We start from the raw sequence: 24,668 nt of genomic DNA, 5'->3' as shown, positions 1-24,668 counted from the left end.
TTTGGTCCTGTTTTTTTGGTTACTTGATGTCTGAAATTAGGTTGTTTATTTGAGATCATTCTTGTTTCTTTATGTAGGAATTTACCAGGTGAACTTTACCCTTAGAACTGTATTTGCTGCATCCCATAATTTTGGTAGGTTGTATTTCCATTTTTGTATGTCTCAAAGAATTTTTTGATTTATGTTTTAATTTATTCTTTGACACATTGTTTATGTAGTAATAGGTTTAATCTATATCTATTTGTGAATTTTCTATTTTTCTTCTTGTAATTGATTTCTATATTCCTGTCACTGTGGTCAGAAAATATGTTTTATATGACTTCAGTCTTTTTTTTTTTTTTTAAAAGAATTTTATTAAAAAAGCACAAATGCAAAGAAATGAACAGAGGAAAATTTATGCGTCGAACCTGGACTGGTCACTTATGATAATATACATGCTACAATTCCATTCTCTCCAATCATTCCACCTTCACCCTCTCCCACAGAGTCCCAAAGACTGTTCTAAATGCCTATGTCTCTTTTGCAGTCTCTTATACAGGGTTCAGGTTACCATATTTCTAAATTCCATATATATGCGTTAATATACGGTATTGATGTTCTTCTTTCTGGCTTACTTCACTCTGTATAATTGGCTCCAATTTCATCCACCTCATTAAAACTGATTCAAATGCATTCTTTTTGATGGCTGAGAAATACTCCATTGTGTATATGTACCAAAGCTTTCTTATCCATTCATCTGCAGATGGACATCTAGGTTGCTTCCATGTCCTGGCTATTAGAAACAGTGCTGCAATGAACATTGGAGTACATGCGTCTCTTTCAATTCTGGTTTCCTCGGTGTGTATGCCCAGGAGTGCGATCGCTGGATCATGTGGCAGTTCTATTTCCAGTTTTCTGAGGAATCTCCACACTGTTCTCCATAGTGGCTGTACTAGTTTGCATTCCCACCAACAGTGTAAGAGGGTTCCCTTCTCTCCACACCCTCTCCAGCACTTATTGCATGTAGACTTTTGGATAGCAGCCATTCTGACTGGTGTGAAATGGTATCTCATTGTGGTTTTGATTTGCATTTCTCTGATGATGAGGGATGTTGAGCATTTTTTCATGTGTTTATTAGCCATCTTTATGTCTTCTTTGGAGAAATGTCTGTTTAGTTCTTTGGCCCATTTTTTGATTGGGTCACTTAGTTTTCTGGAATTAAGCTGCAGGAGCTGCTTGTATAATTTGGAGATTAATCCTTTATCAGTTGCTTCATTTGCTATTATTGTCTCCCATTCTGAAGGTTGTCTTCTCACCTTGCTTAGAGTTTCCTTTGCTGTGCAGAAGCTTTTGATTTTAATTAGGTCCCATTTGTTTATTTTTGCTTTTATTTCCAATATTCTGGGAGGTGGATCTTGGAGGATCCTGCTGTGATTTATGTCGGAGAGTGTTTTGCCTACGTTCTCCTCTAGGAGTTTTATAGTTTCTGGTCTTACATTTAGATCTTTAATCCATTTTGAGTTTATTTTGGTGTATGGTGTTAGGAAGTGTTCTAGTTTCATTCTTTTACAAGTGGCTGACCAGTTTTCCCAGCACCACTTGTTAAAGAGACTGTCTTTTCTCCATTTTATATTCTTGCCTCCTTTGTCGAAGATAAGGTGTCCATAGGAGCGTGGGTTTATCTCTGGGCTTTCTATTTTGTTCCATTGATCTATATTTCTGTCTTTATGCCAGTACCATACTGTCTTGATGACTGTGGCTTTGTAATAGAGCCTGAAGTCCGGCAGGTTAATTCCCCCAGTTCCATTCTTCTTCCTCAAGATTGCTTTGGCTATTCGAGGTTTTTTGTATTTCCATACAAATTGTGAGATTATTTGTTCTAGTTCTGTGAAAAATATTGTTGGTAGCTTGATAGGGATTGCATTGAATGTATAAATTACTTTGGGTAGTATACTCATTTTTACAATATTTATTCTTCCAATCCACGAACACGGTATATTTCTCCATCTATTCATGTCCTCTTTGATTACTTTCACTAGTGTTTTATAGTTTTCTATGTACAAGTCTTTTGTTTCCTTAGGTAGATATATTCCTAAGTATTTAATTGTTTTCATTGCAACAGTGAATGGAATAGTTTCCTTAATTTCTCTTTCTATTTTCTCATTATTAGTGTATAGGAATGCAAGGGATTTCTGTGTGTTGATTTTATATCCTGCAACTTTGCTGTAATCATTGATTAGCTCTAGTAGTTTTCTGGTAGAGTCTTTAGGGTTTTCTGTGTAGAGGATCATGTCATCAGCGAACAGTGAAAGCTTTACTTCTTCTTTTCCAATTTGTATTCCTTTTATGTCTTTTTCTGCTCTGATTGCTGTGGCCAAAACTTCCAGAACTATGTTGAATAGTAGTGGTGAGAGTGGGCACCCTTGTCTTGTTCCTGACTTTAGGGGAAATGCTTTCAGTTTTTCACCATTGAGGATAATGTTTGCTGTGGGTTTGTCATATATAGCTTTTATTATGTTGAGGTATGTCCCTTCAATTCCCACTTTCTGGAGAGTTTTTATCAAAAATGGATGTTGAATTTTGTCGAAGGCTTTCTCTGCATCTATTGAGATAATCATATGATTTTTATTTTTCAGTTTGTTAATGTGGTGTATTACGTTGATTGATTTGCGTATATTGAAGAATCCTTGCATTCCTGGGATAAAGCCCACTTGGTCATGATGTATGATCTTCTTAATGTGTTGTTGGATTCTGATTGCTAGAATTTTGTTAAGGATTTTTGCATCTATGTTCATCAGTGATATTGGCCTATAGTTTTCTTTTTTTGTGGGGTCTTTACCAGGTTTTGGGATTAGTGTGATGGTGGCCTCATAGAATGAGTTTGGAAGTTTCCCTTCCTCAGCTATTTTCTGGAAGAGTTTGAGTAGAATAGGTGTTAGCTCTTCTCTAAATTTTTGGTAGAATTCAGCTGTGAAGCCGTCTGGACCTGGGCTTTTGTTTGCTGGGAGATTTTTGATTACAGTTTCAATTTCCGTGCTTGTGATGGGTTTGTTCAGATTTTCTATTTCTTCCTGGTTCAGTTTTGGAAAGTTGTACTTTTCTAGGAATTTGTCCATTTCTTCCAGGTTATTCATTTTATTGCCATATAATTGCTGATAGTATTCTCTAATAATCCTTTGTATTTCTGTGTTGTCAGTTGTGATCTCTCCATTTTCATTTCTAATTTTATTGATTTGGTTCTTCTCCCTTTGTTTCTTGATGAGTCTGGCTAGTGGTTTGTCAATTTTATTCACCTTCTCAAAGAACCAGCTTTTGGCTTTGTTGATTTTTGCTATGGTCTCTTTTGTTTCTTTTGCATTTATCTCTGCCCTAATTTTTATGATTTCTTTCCTTCTACTGACCCTGGGGTTCTTCATTTCTTCCTTTTCTAGTTGCTTTAGATGTAGAGTTAGGTTATTTAGTTGACTTTTTTCTTGTTTCTTAAGGTATGCCTGTATTGTTATGAACTTCCCCCTTAGCACTGCTTTTACAGTGTCCCAGAGGTTTTGGGTTGTTGTGTTTTCATTTTCATTCATTTCTATGCATATTTTGATGTCTCTTTTGATTTCTTCTATGATTAGTTTATTATTCAGCAGCGTGTTGTTCAGTCTCCATATGTTGGCACTTTTAACAGTTATTCTCCTGTAATTGAGATCTAATCTTACTGCATTGTGGTCAGAAAAGATGCTTGGAATGATTTCAATTTTTTTGAATTTACCAAGGCTAGATTTATGTCCCAGGATGTGATCTATCCTGGAAAAGGTTCCGTGTGCGCTTGAGAAAAAGGTGAAATTCATTGTTTTGGGTTGAAATGTCCTATAGATATCTATTAGGTCTAACTCTTCTATTATATCATTTAAAGATTGTGTTTCCTTGTTAATTTTCTGTTTAGTTGATCTATCCATAGATGTAAGTGGGGTGTTAAAATCTCCCACTATTATTGTGTTATTGTTAATTTCCCCTTTCATACTTGTTAGTAATTGTCTTACATATTGCGGTGCTCCTATGTTATGTGCATAAATATTTATAATTGTTATATCTTCTTCTTGGATTGATCCTTTGATCATTATGTAGTTTCCTTCTTTGTCTCGTTTCACAGCCTTTGTTTTAAAGTCTATTTTATCTGATATGAGTATTGCTACTCCTGCTTTCTTTTGGTCTCTATTTGCATGGAATATCTTTTTCCAGCCCTTCACTTTCAGTCTGTATGCGTCCCTCGTTTTGAGGTGGGTCTCTTGTAGACAACATATATGGGGGTTTTGTTTTTGTATCCATTCAGCCAGCCTTTGTCTTTTGGTTGGGGCATTCAACCCATTTACATTTAAGGTAATTATTGAAAAGTAGGATCCCGTAGCCATTTTCTTTATTGCTTTGGGTTCAAGTTTATACACTCTTTCTGTGATTCCTGTCTATAGAAGATCCTTTAGCATTTGTTGGAGAGCTGGTTTGGTGATGCTGAATTCCCTCAGCTTTTGCTTGTCTGTAAAGCTTTTGATTTCTCCTTCATATTTGAATGAGATCCTTGCTGGGTATAGTAATCTGGGCTGTAGGTTATTTTCTTTCATCACTTTAAGTATATCTTGCCACTCCCTTCTGGCCTGAAGAGTCTCTGTTGAAAGATCAGCTGTTATCCTTATGGGAATCCCCTTGAGTGTTATTTGCTGCTTTTCCCTTGCTGCTTTTAATATTTGTTCTTTGTGTTTGATCTTTGTTAATTTGATTAATATGTGTCTTGGAGTATTTCGCCTTGGGTTTATCCTGTTGGGGACTCTCTGGATTTCTTGGACTTGGGTGATTATTTCTTTCCCTATTTTAGGAAAGTTTTCAACTATTATCTCCTCAAGTATTCTCTCATGGTCTTTCTTTTTGTCTTCTTCTTCTGGGACTCCTATGATTCGAATGTTGGAGCGTTTAACATTGTCCCAGAGGTCTCTAATATTGTCCTCATTTCTTTTAATTCGTTTTTCTTTTTTCCTCTCTGTTTCATTTATTTCTACAATTCTATCTTCTAATTCACTTATCCTGTCTTCTGCCTCTGTTATTCTACTGTTTGTTCCCTCCAGAGTGTTTCTGATCTCATCTATTGCATTATTCATTGTATATTGACTCTTTTTTATTTCCTCTAAGTCCTTATTAAATCTTTCTTCCATCTTCTCAATCCTTTTCTCCAGGTTATTTATCTGTAACTCCATTTTACTTTCAAGATTTTGAATCATTTTCACCATCAAAATTCGAAATTCTTTATCAGGTAGATTCCCTATATCTTCTTCTTTTGTTTGTGTTGGTGGGCAATTATCTTGTTCCTTTACTTGCTGGGTATTTCTCTGCCTCTTCATCTTGCTTATATTGCTTTGCTTGGGGTGTCCTTTCCCTCTTCTTGCAGTTTGTGGAGTTCTCTTTATTATGTAGTTTCTTCGCTGTGTGTGGGGTTGGACAGGTGACTTGTCCGGGTTCCCTGGTTAGGGAAGCATGTGTCAGTGTTCTGGTGGGTGGAGCTGGATTTCTTCTCTTTCCTTTAGAAGACAATGGGCTGCTTTTCTGGGAGCCTGATGTCCTCTGCCAGTATTCAGAAGTTGTTTTGTGGACTTTACTCCACGTTCAAATGTTCTTCTGATGAATTTGTGGGGAAGAAAGTGGTCTCGCCGTCTTGTTCCTTCCTCCCCAGAACACTGGATTCTTATATTCCACTTGGTCGTGGAGTATCTCTTCCCAGCTGCTCCAGCAAGGCGCAGCCGCTGCAGCTTACCTTGGACGAGGGGTATCTCCTCAAGGCTGCCCCTCCTGCTTTGAATGTGGATCAGCTCCTCCCGGCCCTCCGGTGCCCAAGCAGCCACCGCCTCCTGGACGTGGTACAGCTCCTCTCGGCCACCGCCGTAACTCTAGGCGCGGGGCAGCTCCTCTCAGCCACGATTCTGCACGTGGTCGGTTGCAACGGGAGCCGGGCGTCTCTCGCGTCTGCGCCGCCGGGAGCCGGGCGTCTCTCGCGTCTGCGCCGCCGGGAGCCGGGCGTCTCTCCTGACTTCAGTCTTTTTAAAGTTTAAGCCTTGTTTTGTGGCCCACATATGATTTATTCTGAAAAAATTCCCTGTGTGCTTGAGAAGAATGTGTATTTTACTGCTGATGGATGAATATTATGTAAATGTCTGTTAAATCCATTAGGTTTAATATGTAGCTTAAGTTCAATATTTTCTGTTTAGATGATCAAGCTGTTGTTGAAAATGGGTTATTAAAGTATCCTTCTGTTACTGTGGGGCTTCCCAGGTGGCGCTAGTGGTAAAGAACCTGCCTGCCAATGCAGGAGACCTAAGAGACACCAGTTCGCTCCCTGGGTCAGGAAGATCCCCTGGAAGAGGGCACAGCAACCCATTCCAGTATTCTTGGCTGGAGAATCCCATGGACAGAGAAGCCTGGTGGGCTACAGTCCATGGGGTTGCAAAGAGTCGGACACGACTGAAGTGACTTAGCATGCATGCACGCACTGTCAATGTTGTTGTTGAGTCACGCAGTCGTTGTCGACTCTTTGCGATCCCATGGATTGCAGCACATCAGGCTTCCCTGTCGTTCACCATCTCTCAGAGTTTGCTCAAACTCATGTGCATTGAGTCTGTGATGCTATCCACCATCTCGTCCTCTGTCGTCCCCTTCTCTTCCTGCCTTCAGTCTTTCCCAGCATCAGGGTCTTTTCCAACGAGTCGCTCTTCACATCAGGTGGCCAAAGTATTGGGACTTCAGTTTCAGCATGAGTCCTTCCAGTGAATGTTTGGGACTGATTTCCTTTCGGATTGACTGGTTTGATCTCCTTGCAGTCCAAAGGACTCTCAAGAGTCTTCTCCAGCACCACAGTTTGAAGGCATCAGTTCTTTGGTACTCAGCCTTTTTTGTTGTCCAGCTCTCCCCTCCATACATGACTACTGGAAAAACTACAGCTTTGACTAGATGGACTTTTGTAGGCAGTGTAATGTCTCTGCTTTTTAATATTCTGTCTATGTTTGTCATTGCTTTTTTCCCAAGCAGCAAGTGTCTTTTAGTTTCATGGCTGGAGTCACTGACCAGTGATTTTGGAACCCAAGAAAATGAAGTCTGTCATTGTTTCCATTTTTTTCCTCATCTATTTGCCATGAAGTGATGGGACCAGATATCATGATATTCATATTTTGAATATTGAATTTTAAGCCAGGTTTTTACTCTCCTTTTTCACCCTCATCGAGAGGCTCTTTAGTTCCTCCTTGCTTCCTATCATAAGGGTGATGTCATCTGCATATCTGATGTCATAGATATTTCTCCACACAATCTTGATTCCAGCTTGTACTTCATCAGCCCGGCATTTTGCATGATGTACTCTGCATATAAGTTAAATAAGAAGGGTGACAGTGTACAGCCTTGATGTACACCTTTCCCAATTTGGAACTGGTCCATTGTTCCGTGTCTGGTTCTAATTGTTGCTTCTTGACCTGCATACAGATTTCTCAAGAGGCAGGTAAATTGGTCTGGTATTCCCATCTCTTGAAGAATTTTCCGCAGTTTGTTGTGATCCACACAGTCAAAAGCTTTAGCGTAGTCAATGGAGCAGTAGATGTTTTTTGAATTCTCTAGCTTTTTCTATCGGAGAAGGCAATGGCAAGCCACTCCAGTACTATTGCCTAGAAAATCCCATGGATGGAGGAGCCTGGTAGGCTGCAGTCCGTGGGGTCGCTAAGGGTCGGACACGACTGAGCGACTTCACTTTCACTTTTCACTTTCCACTTTCACACATTGGAGAAGGAAATGGCAACCCACTCCAGTGTTCTTGCCTGGAGAATCCCCGGGACAGGGGAACCTGGTGGGCTTCCGTCTATGGGGTCACACAGAGTCGGACACGACTGAAGTGACTTAGCAGCAGCAGCTTTTTCTATGATCCGACAGATGTTGACAATTTGATTTCTGGTTCCTCTGCCTTTTCTAAATCTAGCTTGTACATCTGGAATTTCTCAGTTCATATACTGTTGAAGGCTAGCTTGAAGGATTTTGAGCATCACCTTGCTAGCATGTGAAATGAATGCAATTGTGCAATAGTTTGAACATTCTTTGGCATTGCCTTTCTTTGGGATTGGAATGAAAACTAACCTTTCCAGTCCTGTGGGCACTGCTGAGTTTTCCAAATTTGCTGGCTTATTGAATGTGGTATTTCACAGCATCATCTTGTAGGATTTTCAATAGCTCAGCTGGAATTCCATCACCTCCACTAGCTCTGTTTGTAGTGATGCTTCCTAAGGCCCACTTGACTTCACACTCCAGGATGTCTGGTTCTAGGTGAGTTATCACGCCATCATGTTTATCTGGATCTTTAAGATCTTTTTTGTATAGTTCTGTGTATTCTTGCCACTCTTCTTAATATCTTCTGCTTCTGTTAGGTCCCTACCATTTCCATACCTTAGGTCCTTTATTGTGCCTATCTTTGCATGAAAATTTCCCTTGATATCTCTAATTTTCTTGAAGAGATCTCTGATCTTTCCCATTCTACTGTTTTCCTCTATTTCTTTGCATTGTTCACTTAAAAAAAGCTTTCTTTTCTCTCCTTGCTAGTCTCTGGAACTCTGCATTCAGATGGGTATATCTTTCCTTTTCTCCTTTGCTTTTTGCTTCTCTTCTTTCCTCAGCTATTTGTAAGGCCTCCTCAGACAACCATTTTATCTTTTCGTATTTCTTTGCTGTCTATTTCTCCCTTCAGGTCTATTAATCTTTGCTTTATGGCAACCCACTCCAGTACTCTTGCCTGGAAAATCCCATGGACAGAGGAGCCTGGTAAGCTATAGTCCATGGGGTTGCAAAGAGTCAGACATGACTGAGCGAATTCACTTTCACTTTATATGTCTAGGTGCTTGTATGTTGGGTGCATAAATATTTACATATATTAGGTCTTCTTGTTGGACTGACCCTCTGTCACTGTAAAATAACCTTGTTTTTCTCTTATCTTTGTCCTCAAGCCTACCTTAGTTGATAAGTATAGATACGTTTACTTTCTTCTGATTTTTATTTGTACAGAGTGCCTTTTCCCAAGCCTTCACTTTCAGTCTGTGTTCTTAAAGCTGTATTGTAAGCAGCATATAGTTGAGTCTTGTTTACTTTATCCATTCAACCACTCTTGTGTTTTTTGACTGGAAAATTTATCCCATGTTCATTTAAAGTAATTTTTGATAGTTACAGCTTCCATTGGGAAGCCCTGGTGGCTTAGAGGTAAAGAGCCTTCAATGCAGGAAATGCAGGTTTGATTTCTGGGTTGTAAAGATTCCCTGGAGAAGGAAATGGCAATCCACTCCAGTATTCTTGCCTGGGGAATGGGAGCCAGGCAGGCTATAGTCCATGGGGTTGCAAAAGAGTCAGACACAATTTAGTGACTGAACAACAACAATGGCCTTACTATTGCCATTTTGTTAATTGTTTTCTGGTTGTTTTATAATTTCTTTGTTCCTTTCTTTCACTCTTGTTTCCTTCCTTTGTGATTTGATGATTTTCTATAGTGATATGCTTAGATTACTCTTTTGTGTATCTGCTTCTCTTTTGTGTATCTACAATGGAATTTTGCATTGTGTTACCATGAGGCTTACATAAAACATCTGAAAGCTATAATAATTTATTTTAAGCTGATAGCAACTTGACTTCAAATGTATAAAAAGGTTTTACATTTTCACTCTTCTCCAGCATTTAATGTTTTGATGTCACAATTTACATCTTTTTAATATTATGTATCATTAACAAATTCTTGTAGTTATAGGTGGGCTTAATACTTTTAATTTTAATCTTTATACCAGTTATAAGTGATTTACTTACCATTATTATAATATTAGAGCATTCTGAATTTAACCATATATTTACTTTTATCAGTGAGTTTTATACTTTCATGTTTTAATGTTGCTAATTAGCATCCTTTTGTTTCAGCTTGAAATCCCTTTAACATACCTTGTAAGAACAGGCTGCTGCTGCTGCTAAGTCGCTTCAGTCATGTCCAACTCTGTGCCTCCCCATAGACGGCAGCCCACCAGGCTCCCCTGTCCCTGGCTAGTGGTGATAAATTCCTTCAGCTGTTATTTCTCTGAAAAGTCTTTATCTCTCTTTCATTTCTGAAAGACTTTTATTGAGTAGAGTATTCTTGTTTGGCAGTCTTTTTTTTCCCCTTTCAGTACTTTGAATATCTCATCCCACTGCCTTCTGACCTGCAAGGTAGAATCCACTGATAATCTTATGAGGGTTCTACATTTTTCTTTGAATAAAGCCCTCCTCTTCTTCTAGTGGACGACAGAGGATGAGATGGTTGGATAGCATCACCAACTTGATGGACAGGAGTTTGAGCAAGCTCTGGGAGTTGGTGATGGACAGGGAGGCCTGGTGTGTTACAGTCTGTGGGGTCAAAAAGAGTCAGACATGACTGCGCGACTGAACTGACTGAACTGATTCCCCTTCTAGGATTCTTATAATGTGTATATTGACCCATTTTCAGTGCCTTATAAGTCTCTTAAGCTATCTTCACTTCTTTGTCTTTTTTTTTTTTTTCTTTTTGCTTCATTGCTTGGTTGTATTCCACTGCTCTGTCTCCTAATTCACTGATATTATCATTTGATCTGGTCTGCTGTTGGACCTTTCTGTTGAATTTTTCAGTTTAGTTATTTTATTCTTTATACTCTCTGGTACTTTTTAATATTGTCAGTCTCTGCTGAAAAATCTTTGTTTGCTCATGCATTGCTTTCCTGACCTCTGTGAGCATCCTTCTGAGCATTATTTTGAACTCTTTGTGAGATAAATGGCTTTTGTCTGTTTCATTAAGATTGGTTTCTGGAGACTTGTTTTCTTGTTTGGAACATATTCACATGTTTCTTCATTTTCCTTGAATGCTTGTTGGTTTTCATACATTAGCTAAAACATCACCTCTTTCAGTCTTGGCAGATTAGTCTTGCATAGGAGATGAATCCTGTGTATTAACCCAGCCTGAATTCATGGTTGCCTCGCGAACCTTTGTGATTATGCAAGCCACTGTCTTTTTATTTCGTGCCTTTTAGTAATTTAGGGTATGAGAAGACCCGTCAATGTTTCAAAGGGAATGTCTGTTGTGAGGCCTGGATATAGACTGATTAGAAGCCAGACCCTCAGGCAACAGCTGGGAACGTATGCTGTCAAGCAGTTTCTGAGGAGAAACTGGGAGATTGGCATATTTGTCTTCTTGCTTTGCACTGAATCTGGGTAGATAGCTGTGTGTGTGAGGGGAGGGTATTCCTGAGCCCATTAAAAAGATGCTTATTTCTTTGCTATAGTCCAGTTTGACTTATTAACTGCAGGCACTGTTGGTAGTCGGAACCAGGTGATCTGGGGGCCCATCTCCCAGGAAACTCCTTCTAGAGAGATGATGGTGATTTTATTGTGGGAGTGAGCTGCACGGAGAAGGTGGGTAAATGCCCACTGATTCCTTTAGGTTCCAGTTAGATGTCAATTAGGTAGGGTCAGCGAGATTTCAACTAGTGTCAGGATCCTTAGGCAGCAGCTTGTAAAGTATGCAGTTAAAGCCTTTCTAGGGGCGGACTGGGAGATGGCCATTTTTGCTGCTCCTCCAGTCTTGAGACCTGGGGGGGATAACTGTGGTTAATGTTCATGAGCCTGTAATTAGCTTCTTTGTCTGCCATAGTCCTGTAGGACTCATGAATTCCGGCTGTCAGAGATAGGAGTTTTAGGGGACCATTCCTCAGGGAGGAGCCTTAAAAGCCGGGACACTTGATGTGCTGCCTGTACTATTTGTTCCTTAGGGAGACGCTAGGAGTTTGGAGTTTCCGCCTAATTGTATGGTGCTGTGCCTGGAGCGAGGTTAGTGGTGAGAGTGTCTCAGCCTTTTCTGGATATTTTCTGTGTTACCTGATGTGTAGGATTCCGTCTAGTAGATTTCTCTAGCTTCTCAATTCTCAACTTCCTCTCAGAGAGCAGCGCGCTGTGTGCAGCTGCGTACTCACTGTGTGCACGGGAGGAGGAAAACGGCCTCCTACGTCATCGTTTTGGTCCAAAACAAAACCGCGGAAAAAGCCTCTTCAGTTTCTGTAGTAATTAATTTGTTTCTTTCTTAAAAGATAACTTTTTTTATAACCAGTATTCATTCATGTATTCATTTGGTAACCATTACTGAATTCTATTCTAGATGTTGGCAGTACTGCAGTGAATTAGAAAAAAACATCTCATGAGCGTACCTTTGAGTAGGGAGGACACAGAAAATAACTGAACTTTATTATGTATCTTGTGGTGATAAGAGGTATAAAGTCAAATACAATCATGAAAGGGGGTTAAGAGTGAGCAGTGAGAGTGATCTCTCATAAAAGTTCTCCAGAGAAGAGCTCTCTGGTAAGGACACATTTCAGTTTAGAGTTGGAGGATGTGTGGTATGCAGATACACAGAATGAAATGGGGGGAGGGTGTTCCAGGTTGCTTGGAGGAGCAAGCAAAATATATGGAATTTGGAGACAGATTCATGTAGCTCCTCATATTATCCAATAGTAAGCCCAGGACCGAGGAGAGCAGGATAAAATATGTTTTCTGTTCTTCTAATTTTTGCTGATGGCAAAGGAAAGGTGATAGCTTTCCCTTCTGTTTGTAATTCTAAAAAGCACTGTCAGGCGATATATTAATTCTCTTTTTGTTCAAATTTTAGGGCATGGCAACCCACCTCCAGGGGATCTTCCTAATCCAGGGATCGAACCCAGGTCTCCCACATTACAAGCAGTGGCTCAGACAGTAAAGAATTTGCCTGCAGTGTGAGAGACCTGAGTTTGATCCCTGTGTCGGGAAGATCCCCTGGAGAAGGGAATGGCTACTACTCCGGTAGTCTTGCCTGGAGAAATCCATGGACAGAGGAGCCTGATGGGCTACAGTCTGTAGGACTGCAAAGAGTTGGACACTACTAAGTGACTAATGGGGCTTCCCTGGTGGCTCAGAGGTTAAAGCGTCTGCCTCCAATGCGGGAGACCTGGGTTCGATCCCTGGGTCAGGAAGATCCCCTGGAGAAGGAAACGGTAACCCACTCCAGTATTCTTGCCTGGAGAATCCCGTGGATGGAGAAGCCTGGTAGGCCACAGTCCACGGGGTCGCATAGAGTCGGACACGACTGAGCGACGGAACGGAACGGAACGGAAGTGACTAATACTTACTTAAAATTTTCATTTATATTTTCTTTGCATACTTGAGAAGACTTGTAAATAAAACCTAAGGAGATACCATTTTGTTTTATTTTGCATATTGTTTGCTATAGAACAAGAGTAGCAAATACCTATTGGTGAATGACTGAATCAGACTAAACCATAAAGGATTAAGGAGGGGTGGAAATTGGGGCAGATTGCAGAATTTATGCCCTGTGCAAAGGGAAGAATGTGGCTTATTGGTTATTTCCATGTGAGGATGTGAGCCTAGGTTTGAGCGTATTTTTCTGTTTTTTTTTCAGGTAAAGCCAGAAATTTGTATTTTATGTGCTATTTCCTGATCTTTAAACTTGGGAAACTAAGTAAAAACTTTTCAAAACACTCTTCAGGCCAGACAAAACATTCATACAAGGAGAATCTGGCCCACAAGTTATAAATTTGCAACCGTCTGTGGTGTAACACCGTAATTAAATTTTTACTGCCTCCCTCAAAGGAACTTCCCTGGTGGCTCAGACAGTAAAGCATCTGCCTAATGTGGGAGACCTGGGTTCAATCCCTGGGTCAGTAAGATCTCCTGGAGAAGGAAATGGCAATCCACTCCAGTATTCTTGCCTGGAAAATCCCATAGATGGAGGAGCCTGGTAGGCTACAGTCCATGGGGTCGCAAAGAACTGGACATGACTGAATGACTTCACTTTCACTTTCAAAGGATAGTGTAGGTTTAATACAACAACATGCTCAGGATTTCTGGACACAAATGCTTTTAACATGCTATTATACTATTGGACTTCCAGGTGGCGCTAGTGGTAAACAACTTGCCTGCCAATGCAGGAGACCTGAGATGCGTGTTTGATCCCTGAATTGGCAAGGTCCCCTGGAGGAGGGCATTGCTACCCACTCCAGTATTTTTGCCTAGAGAATCCCATGGACAGAGGACCCTGGCGGGCTACAGTCCATAGGATCGCACAGAGTCGGACACGACTGAAGTGACTTAGCACAGCACACATTATAGTATTGCTCTCCCTGGGTGGTGCTGAATATATCTATTCTTGTTGTCTTAGGGTATGGTCAGACAGGTCCACTGTCTCAGCGAGCTGGTTACGATGCTATTGCCTCTGCTGTTTCTGGTCTAATGCATATCACAGGACCTGAGGTAAGTATCTTTCTTTAGAATAGTCATAATTTTTCCCCTATTTATTCCAAAGGATTTATCATCTTTACTGACCCCATAGGCTTAAACATGAGTCAATTTTAGAAAGAAACCATGGAAAGTGAATGCCTTTAAAAATGGAAGTGTTGAATGTACTTGATGCTAAATGTCAATATGGCTCCATGGAAAATAACAGTCTTATTAGCAAGAAGCAATAGATCAAGGGGTGAACACATTTTCCATATGTATTGTATTACTCAAGGTTAGTAAAGGCACTTTTGTGTGACCTTGGAATATTCCTGTGTGAACTAGACTAGTCTGTGGATGTCCCAGGGGACAAAGGAGCCTGGTGTGCTACACTCCCTGGGGTCACAAAGAGTTGGACATGACTGAGCGACTGAAAAACAACTTTCATTTGACCTATATACATAGTGGAGGGTTTCTTTTTCCCTCTGGAATACTGTAAAGGGTTGTTTATTTTCAAATTTGTTACTTAACGCCTTGGGTGTAGTTGTGTCTGATTGTTATATGCATTGATTCTGATGTGAAAGAATTATTTGACTTTATAACACTCTTCTCCATGATGATGGGTTGGGAAGTTCCCCTAAAGTATATAGATGCCTAAAATGTGGATCAGTTCAGTTCAGTTCAGTTCAGTCGCTCAGTCGTGTCCGACTCTCTGCGACCCCATGAATCACAGCACGCCAGGCCTCCCTGTCCATCACCAACTCCCGGAGTTCACTCAAACTCATGTCCATCGAGTCGGTGATGCCATCCAGCCATCTCATTCTCTGTCATCCCCGTCTCCTCCCACCCCCAATCCCTCCCAGCATCAGAGTCGTTTCCAGTGAGTCAACTCGTTGCATGAGGTGGCCAAAGTATTGCAGTTTCAGCTTTAGCATCAGTCCTTCCAATGAACACCCAGGATTGATCTCCTTTAGAATGGACTGGTTGGATCTCCTTGCAGTCCAAGGGACTCTCAAGAGTCTTCTCCAGCACCACAGTTCAAAAGCATCAATTCTTCGGTGATCAGCTTTCTTCACAGTCCAACTCTCACATCCATACATGACCATGGGAAAAACCATAGCCTTGACTAGACGGACCTTGGTTGGCATAGTTTGATCAAAGAAAATGGACTCCTGGGGGAAACTAAACATGCCATTAAATAAAGTAAAAAAAAAAGTGTGAACACACTGAATAAAAATACTAAAGACATAGGTAGTACATGTTCCCTGGTTGCTTAGACGGTAAAGAATCTGCCTGCAGGAGACCTGGGTTCGATCCCTGGGTTGGAAAGATGCCCTGGAGAAGGGAACGGCTACCCACTCCAGTATTCTGGTCTGGAGAGTTCCATGGACAGAGGACCCCTGGAAGTCCATGGGGTCACAAAGAGTCGAACATGACTGAGAAATTTCACACAATACATTTTCTAAGTACTAATTCACCTATACATTATGATGGGGCTTCCCTGGTGGCTCAGAGGTTAAAGCGTCTGCCTGCAATGTGGGAGACCCGGGTTCAATCCCTGGATTGGGAAGATACCCTGGAGAAGGAAATGGCAACCCACTCCAGTACTCTTGCCTGGAGAATCCCATGGAGGGAGGAGCCTGGTAGGCTACAGTCCACGGGGTCGTAAGGAGTTGGATACGACTGAGCTACTACACTTCATACATTGTGATACATTTAAGCATCAAGAATTACATCAATTAATGACAAAGATGTATTGACCATCTGTATGTAGTGTTGTTTTAGATACCAGAAATAATTTAATGTTACTCTGGAAGTAATAGTTTGGTTGACTAGATTAGATATATACTCATGGAAGAGTTTAAAAATGATAGAAAATTACATAAAATTAAGCTGGGAGGATCCCCTGGAGAAGGGATGTCTACCCACTCCAGTATTGTTGCCTAGAGAATTCCGTGGACAGAGGAGCCTGGCAGGCTACAGTCCATGGGGTCGCAAACAGTTGGGCATGACTGTGTCACTAACACTTTCACTTTGAAGTGGAACATCATGTAGCATTGTGACTTGTCTTTGTCACTCTATCTGAGTCTACAATGTAAATCTCCTTCCCTCTGTCCTCAATTTGCCTGCTTCTCCTCAGAGAGAATCAATGCTATCACTTTTCTTTTGCATGCTTTCAGAGGTGTTCTATTCAAAAACAAACACAATAGTCTTCTCCCATCTTTTAAAAAACACGGTAGTATACTTTCTCAAATTTTCTCCCAGGTTTTGGAGATATAATTAACATACTGCAGTGTTTAACTTTAAGGTGTACAGCATAATGATTTTACTTAAATACATGATGAAATGGTGAACACAATAGACTTAGTGAACTATTGTCTCATACAGATATAGCATTAAAGCAATAGAAAAATTTTTTTTTTCCCCCTGTGGTATGAGTACTCTTAGGACTTACTGTCTTAACAACATTCATATATATGGTACAGGAGTGTTAATTATCTCTATCATGTTGTATGTTACATCCCCAGTACATAGGTATTTTATAACTGAAAGTTTCTACCTTTAAACTGCCTTCATCCAGCTCCCACTCGTCACACCTGCTGCCTCTGGTGTCTGCGATCTGATCTCTTTTTCTATGACTTTGTTTTTGAAGTATGATTGATTGATTACAATGCTATGTTAGTTTCTGGGGTGCACCATAATGATTTAGTATTTGTATACACTTCAAAATGATCCCTTGTTAAATCTAGTGGTTATCTGTTACAAAACAGCAGTATTATATAATTATTAACTGTATTCCCCCCACGATTGCTCAATCGTTTAAAGTTTTGTCATTTTAAAAATTGAAGTATAGTTAATTTACAATGTTGTGTTAATTTCATTTGTATAGTAAAGTGACAAAGGAAAGAAAGTGTTAGTCACTCAGTTGTGTCTGACTCTTTTTGACCCCATGGACTATAGCCCACCAGGGTTCTCTGCCATGAAATTCTCCAGGCAAGACTACTGGAATGGGTTGCTATTTCCTTCTCCAGGAGATCTTCCCAAACCAGGGATTGGACCTGGGTCTCCTGCCTTGCAGGCAAATTCTTTACTGTCTGAGCTATATATGTGTGTATATATATATCAGTTCAGTTCAGTTGCTCAGTCGTGTCCGACTCTTTGCGACCCCATGAATCACAGTATGCCAGGCCTCCCTGTCCATCACCAACTCCCGGAGTTCACTCCAACTCATGTCCATCGAGTCGGTGATGCCATCCAGCCATCTCATTCTCTGTTGTCCCCTTCTCCTCCCGCCCCCAATCCTTCCCAGCATCAGAGTCTTTTCCAGTGAGTCAACTCGTCGCATGAGGTGGCCAAAGTATTGCAGTTTCAGCTTTAGCATCAGTCCTTCCAATGAACACCCAGGATCGATCTCCTTTAGAATGGACTGGTTGGATCGCCTTGCAGTCCAAGGGACTCTCAAGAGTCTTCTCCAGCACCACAGTTCAAAAGCATCAATTCTTCGGCCATCAGCTTTCTTCACAGTCCAACTCTCACATCCATACATGACCAGGGGAAATATATATATTATTTTTTGGGTTCTTTTCCATTATAGGTTATACAAGATATTGAATATAGTTCCCTGTACTATAATGATAGTAACTTGTTTAACTATTATATGTATTAGTGTATGTTTATTCCAATCTTCTAATTTATCTTCCCCCAGTTATCTTCTTTCATAACCATAAGTTTGTTTTCTATGTCTTTGAGTCTATATCTGTTTTGTAAATAAGTTCATTTGTACCATTTTTTTTTTTTAGATTCCATATATAGGTGATATATGATATTTGTCTTCTTCTGTCTTACTTAATACAATAATCTCTGGGTCCATCCATATGGCTGCAAATGGCTTTTCATTCTTTTTATGGCCAAGTAGTAGCCCATCTTTAATGGTTTTTAAATCTCATAAAAGGTGAAGTATACCTTATATTATAACAAAATGAAAAATCTTAAAGGTATGGTTCAGTGATGTTTTACAAATATATGCACCAGGATAAATACTACCCAGTTCAAGATACAGCATATTTCCATCACTCCAGAGAGTCCCCTCATACCTCTTCCCAAACAACACCACCTCCTCCTAGAGGTGACCACTATTTTGACTTCTGCTGCTGTAAACTAGTTTACCTATTTTGCACTTGTGCAGATAGAATCCTGTAGTATATGCTTTTTAGTGTCTGGCTTATTTTGTCCAACAATTTTTTGAGGTTCATTAGATTGTTGTGTGTATCAGTGATGGTATAGTATTCTGTTGTGTGACTATACCACAGTGTATCCATTGTTCTGAAAATGAATATTTGAGCTGTTTCCAGTTTTTGTCAATTTTGAATACACACTCATTTCCCTTGGGTATATATACCTCGTAGTAGAACAGATGGGTTACAGGTTGCTGCTGCTGCGGCTTAGTCATGTCAGTCGTGTCCAACTCTGTGTGACCCCATAACTTTAGTAATACTGCCAATTTTCCAAAAATGTACCAGTTTTCCAAAATGGAAAAGAAACTCAATTCCAGTGACTGATATTAATACTTCTGATATTTATTATTGAAGCTTATTTGAATGTTCAGCTATTATTCCATAGAACTTATATCACAGTGTAATTCTACTTTGCTTTTCTCACATTTCGCCCCTAAATGGAAGGAAACTCAGAGAAAGAAACTTCTCTGTGAAATTTATATAAGAATGCAAAAATCCTCAAATTTCTCTAAAACTTTTTTTTCTAAAGCAGTGTTCTAGTAAGAGATTTCACACACATGTCTTCCTGCCCCCATACTAACAATACCAATTTTTCAAGAAATAGCCTATATTTCTTGTGAGAGGAGAAGCCTCCCCTATTTAGTTTAAGTTTTTTTTTTTTTCTTTCAGAGAAAGCATTCATTAGAAGTATTATATCTTATTCTGAATTATCTAATGTTTGCTAAAAATTTCTTTATTCTGTAAGGGGTCATGTAATCTCATATCATTTAAGATGTCAGTTTTATTCTCTATTTCTGTCTCTTTTTTTGTAATTCAAATGACCTAGAAAAATTTATCTTCTCTTTTTTCTAGAAAGTTCTTCAGAAATTTAACACATTTATTTTTAGTGATTGATGAGCTTTCATATGATAAAAATCAACTGTTACTTTAAAGTCTGAAAGAGAGTAGCAATAGAGACGTCCTTCAGTTTGAATTCATCTACAAATTGAAAAGAACAATAGAGGGAGGGTTAGGTAAGAAGCATGACTCCATGAAACAGTTAAAAAACACGAGGCTGAATTATTTGTTTACAATCTGTAGGTTTGTGCATTTTTTCTTTCTTGCAATCTCATTTTCCTCTGATGTTTTCTTTTGATCATGACAGTCTGGGAAGATTTTCTCATCTAGAAAATTTCTTGTTGGGATTACAGGGACTAAGGAATGAGGAGGCAGGTGTCTTCCCTTTTTCAGGGTAAGGAAGCTCAGCACTTATGTCTGATTGGGAATGAGGATTCTTAATGGTCAATAGTCCTTGTTATAGAGGCTGTTATTATTCCTGTCTTTTCAAACTGTCCAGTAAATGCAATCAAAATAGAAGTAAATTATTTTTGTTTAACATTTTATTTAATCAACTTGTTTCTTTCTGTTGATTCTCTTGATATTGTCAGTATCATGTTGAACTGGGTCCCTTCTTGTTTCACATGGCAGAGCAAGAAGATTATTATAGCTCATCTATATATAGCACTGGTATGCTTGGAACTATAATACTGAGTCGGTTTATAAACACCAAAGATACCATAGAAATGTCAACAAATTGGAAACATTCCAGAGAAATGTGAAAAAAAATCTTTATTTTTAAAAAACTAGAAAGAGAAAAGTAAATATAAACAGTTTATTTAAATGTTGTAGGAAAAAAGGACATTTATGTATACTTGAATGCCAGCATAGAAAGGGAGTATAGATTGGGATCATTGTTTTGAAATATTGTCCATAGATAATGTTTGCTTCTTTCAAATTTTCTCAGCTGGAGGATGCTTACTCTTAGCATCTTTCTTGATGGTCTGATGTAATTTTCATTCTGTTGCTAATTGTGTATCTGTCTGTCTGAGTTTAGAATGTAAGTGCCTTAATTCAGGGAGAGTATCTTTGGGATGCTTACTTTTGTATCCCTGGAGTATAACACAGATAATACAGGGTTGGTGCTTATTGATTTATTCTTTTGGTTTGGTTTGGTTGGTGCTTATTGATATTTTTTTGTATCCCTAGGGTATAACACAGATCACCACAGAGTTGGTGCTTATTGATTATTTGTTATATATGAATTTGGAATCTTTAAGGATTCAACTTCAGTTTGATAGTAAGAGGCTGATACGTGTAGCAACAACCATGGCATTCTGGATCCCTTTTGGAGTCCTTTAAGGGATATTGTCACCCTGCTTATTTAACTTACATGCAGAGTATATCATGAGGAATGCTGGGCTGGATGAAGCACAAGCTGGAATCAAGATTGCTGGGAGAAATATCAATAACCTCAGATATGCAGATGACACCACCCTTATGGCAGAAAGCGAAGAACTAAAGAGCCTCTTGATGAAAGTGAAAGAGGAGAGTGAAAAAGTTGGCTTAAAGCTCAACATTCAGAAAACTAAGATCATGGCATCTGGTCCCATCACTTCATGGGAAATAGATGGGGAAACAGTGGAAACTGTGGCTGACTTTATTTGTTTGGGCTCCAAAATCACTGCAGATGGTGATTGCAGCCATGAAATTAAAAGACGCTTACTCCTTGGAAGGAAAGTTATGACCAACCTAGGCAGCATATTAAAAAGCAGAGACATTACTTTGTCAACAAAGGTCCATCTAGTCAAGGCTATGGTTTTTCCAGTGGTCATGTATGAATGTGAAAGTTGGACTATAAAGAAAGCTGATCGCCGAAGAATTGATACTTTTGAACTGTGGTGTTGGAGAAGACTCTTGAGAGTCTCTTGGATTGCAAGGAGATCCAACCAGTCCATCCTAAAGGAGATCAGTCCTGGGTGTTCATTGGAAGGACTGATGTTGAAGCTGAAACTCCAGTACTTTGGCCACCTGATGCGAAGTGCTGACTCATTTGAAAAGACCCTGATATTGGGAAAGATTGAAGCTAGGAGGAGAAGGGGAAGACAGAGGATGAGATGGTTGGATGGCATCACCGACTCAATGGACATGAGTTTGGGTAAACTCCGGGAGTTGGGGATGGACAGGGAGGCCTGGCGTGCTGTGGTTCGTGGGGTTACAAAGAGTCGGATACGACTGAGCGACTGAACTGAAGGGACATACTTAAATGAAAAAGGAGTCTTTTCTGTCGAGTAGAACACTTCATACAAGCCTCATACTCAGAAAATATGAATAGAGAACTTTTGGGTTGTGACAGGAAAAATGTGGTGAAAATACTTGGAAAACCCCTCAGCTTGACATGATTAAAAAGCATTTAAGTTTCTTCCTAATGTTTTTGCTTTCTGAATCTTATGAAAGAAAAAACCCCCCCTTTTTTTTTTAAATCTCAGTAAGTGGTTACTTTTGAGAGCATTGTGTTCATTTTGAGTCATCATGCTTTGCAAAAGTGTTACAATCAGAGAAAATCCTAAAAAGAATGGCCAAAATTATCCCAGGAGTATAAAACAATTCTTGAGGGAGAATGTCTGTAGAACTGGATTTGTTTGCCATAGATAAGACAAAGAAATGATTTGAGTACTGTTTTCATCTATTGATATTTTGGAGGATGTGGAATAATTATTATTATTATTTACAGAACAAGGAATGAGAGAAAATGAGCTCATATCAGAGAAGACATTTTAGTTAGCTGAATGAAGAGCTTTATGACCATTAGGGTATTGAACACTGTCATGTGTAAGGAAACTGGTTACGCAATTTCTGTTAGCATGGTGGAATGGAAAGATCTTGTCCTGGCTTGAAATCCTAGTTCTGTTTAACATTTCTGAGCCTTGTTTTTTTCATTTGTAAAAATGAGAGTACTAACACACATCCTGGAAAGTGTACTCAGATTAAATGAGATAATGTGTAGGCAAACACCCAGGAAATAATACTAGCTCCTTTTCCCTGTCTGGTGCATGCCTGGCATGTATTAGATACTCAATAACTGCTCTGTTTCCTCCGGAGATCTTTAAGGAGAGAGGGATAAGCATCTTCCTGTATGATTTAGTAATTTTCCTGCCTAAAGGCAGGAAGTTGGACCAAATGATCCTTTGAGAATTTTTCAGCTTTTGGGGTCTTTATGTACTGTATATTTTGGAAACAAATACAGTAGAATTTTTTTCTTTCTTTTTCTAAAGTTCTTTTGTAGGAAACATTGGATAGTCAAGGATATAGTGTTTGATTCAAACATAGTAAAAAGAAAGATGCAAAGTGTCTTGAATGACTATTTGTATTATATAGAGAATTTTGACGGCAAGTTATTGGGAGCTGAAATTCTGAATCAGTATCTTTCCTGGGAGATTGGACTGCATGACAAATCACAGTGTATACCCTGCACTAAAGCATTTTTATCTAGTAAAATTAGGGTAAAGTGACTATGAGCTGACTGTGGCTCAGATCATGAACTCCTTATTGCCAAATTCAGACTTAAAGTAGGGAAAACCACTAGACCATTCAGGTATGACGTAAATCAAATCTCTTATGATTATACAGTGAAAGTGAGAAATAGATTCAAAGGATTAGATCTGATAGACCGAGTGCCTGAAGAACTATGGACAGAGGTTCGTGACATTGTACAGCAGGCAGGGATCAAGACCATCCCCAAGAAAAAGAAATGCAAAAAGGCAAAATGGTTGTCTGAGGAGGGCTTACAAATAGCTGAGAAAAGAAGAGACGTGAAAAGCAAAGGAGAAAAGGAAAGATATATCCATCTGAATACAGAGTTCCAAAGAATAGCAAGAAGAGATAAGAAAGTCTTCCTCAGCGATCAATGCAAAGAAATGGAGGAAAACAATAGAATGGGAAAGACTAGAGATCTCTTCAAGAAAATTAGAGATACCAAGGGGACATTTCATGCAAAGATGGGCTCAATAAAGGACAGAAATGGTATGGACCTAACAGAATCAGTAGATATTAAGAAGAGGTGGCAAGAATACACAGAAGAACTATACAAAAAAGATCTTCATGACAGAGATAATCATGATGATCTCATCACTCACTTAGAACCAGGCATCATGGAATGTGAAGTCAAGTGGGCCTTAAGAAGCATCATTACGAACAAAGCTAGTGGAGGTGAATGGAATTCCAGTGGAGCTATTTCGAATCCTAAAAGATGATGCTGTGAAAGTGCTGCACTCAATATGCCAGCAAATTTGGAAAACTCAGCAGTGGCCACAGGACTTCGAAAGGTCAGTCTTCATTCCAATCCCAAAGAAAGACAATGCCAAAGAATGTTCCAACTACTGCACAATTGCACTCATCTCACACGCTAGTAAAGTAATGCTCAAAATTCTCCAAGCCAGGCTTCAATAGTACGTGAACCATGAACTTCCAGATGTACAAGCTGGATTTAAAAAAGGCAGAGGCACCAGAGATCAAATTGCCAACATCTGTTGGATCATCAGAAAAGCAAGAGAGTTCCAGAAAAACATCTGCTTTATTGACTATGCCAAAGTTTTTTGTGACTTTGTGACTTTGGCCTCTGTGACTATGCCACAAGAGACTGTGAAAAATTCTTCAAGAGATGGGGATACCAGACCACCTGACATGCCTCTTGAGAAACCTGTATGCAGGTCAGGAAGCAAGAGTTAGAACTGGACATGGAACAACAGACTGGTTCCAAATCGGAAAAGGAGTGTGTCAAGGCTGTATAGTGTCACCCTGCTTATTTAACTTATATGCAGAGTACATCATGAGAAATGCTGGGCTTGATGAAGCACAGGCTGGAATCAAGGTTGCTGGGACAAATATCAATAAGCTCAGATATGCAGATGACACCACCCTTATGGCAGAAAGCGAAGAACTAAAGAGTCTCTTGATGAAAGTGAAAGAGGAGAGTGAAAAAGCTGGCTTAAAACTCAACATTCAAAAAACTAAGAGTGTGGTATCTGGTCCCATCAGTTCATGGCAGATAGATGGGGAAGAGATAGAAACAGTGAGAGACTTTATTTTTTGGGGCTCCAGAATCACTGCAGATGGTGACTGCAGCCAAGAAATTAAGACGTTTGCTCCTTGGAAGAAAAATTATGACCAACCTAGACAGCATATTAAAAAGCAGAGAGATTACTTTGGCAACAAATGTCCATCTAGTCAAAGCTGTGGTGTTTCCAGTAGTCATGTATGGATGTGAGAGTTGGACTATAAAGACAGCTGAGCACCGAAGAATTGATGCTTTTGAACTGTGGTGTTGGAGAAAACTCTTGA

At 39.6% G+C, this 24,668-nt stretch overlaps 1 protein-coding gene across 2 annotated transcripts in view; it reads left to right on the top strand.

The window, feature by feature from the left end:
- SUGCT (succinyl-CoA:glutarate-CoA transferase) overlaps positions 1-24,668 on the top strand; it is a 791,249-nt gene that overhangs the window by 79,003 nt on the left and 687,578 nt on the right. For both annotated transcript variants that reach the window (XM_055421153.2, XM_055421151.2), the window contains one exon: positions 14,222-14,313. In XM_055421153.2, the coding sequence (XP_055277128.2) occupies positions 14,222-14,313 (92 nt within the window). The remainder of the gene's footprint in view (positions 1-14,221; positions 14,314-24,668) is intronic.

Source organism: Moschus berezovskii, chromosome 3 (assembly GCF_049115385.1).
Source record: "Moschus berezovskii isolate FMDL1 chromosome 3, NW_MosBer_1.0, whole genome shotgun sequence".
In the NCBI taxonomy this organism is placed as follows: Eukaryota; Metazoa; Chordata; class Mammalia; order Artiodactyla; family Moschidae; genus Moschus; species Moschus berezovskii.
The sequence above is the reverse complement of the archived record's forward strand: the minus strand, read 5'-3'. Positions and strand labels throughout refer to the sequence as shown.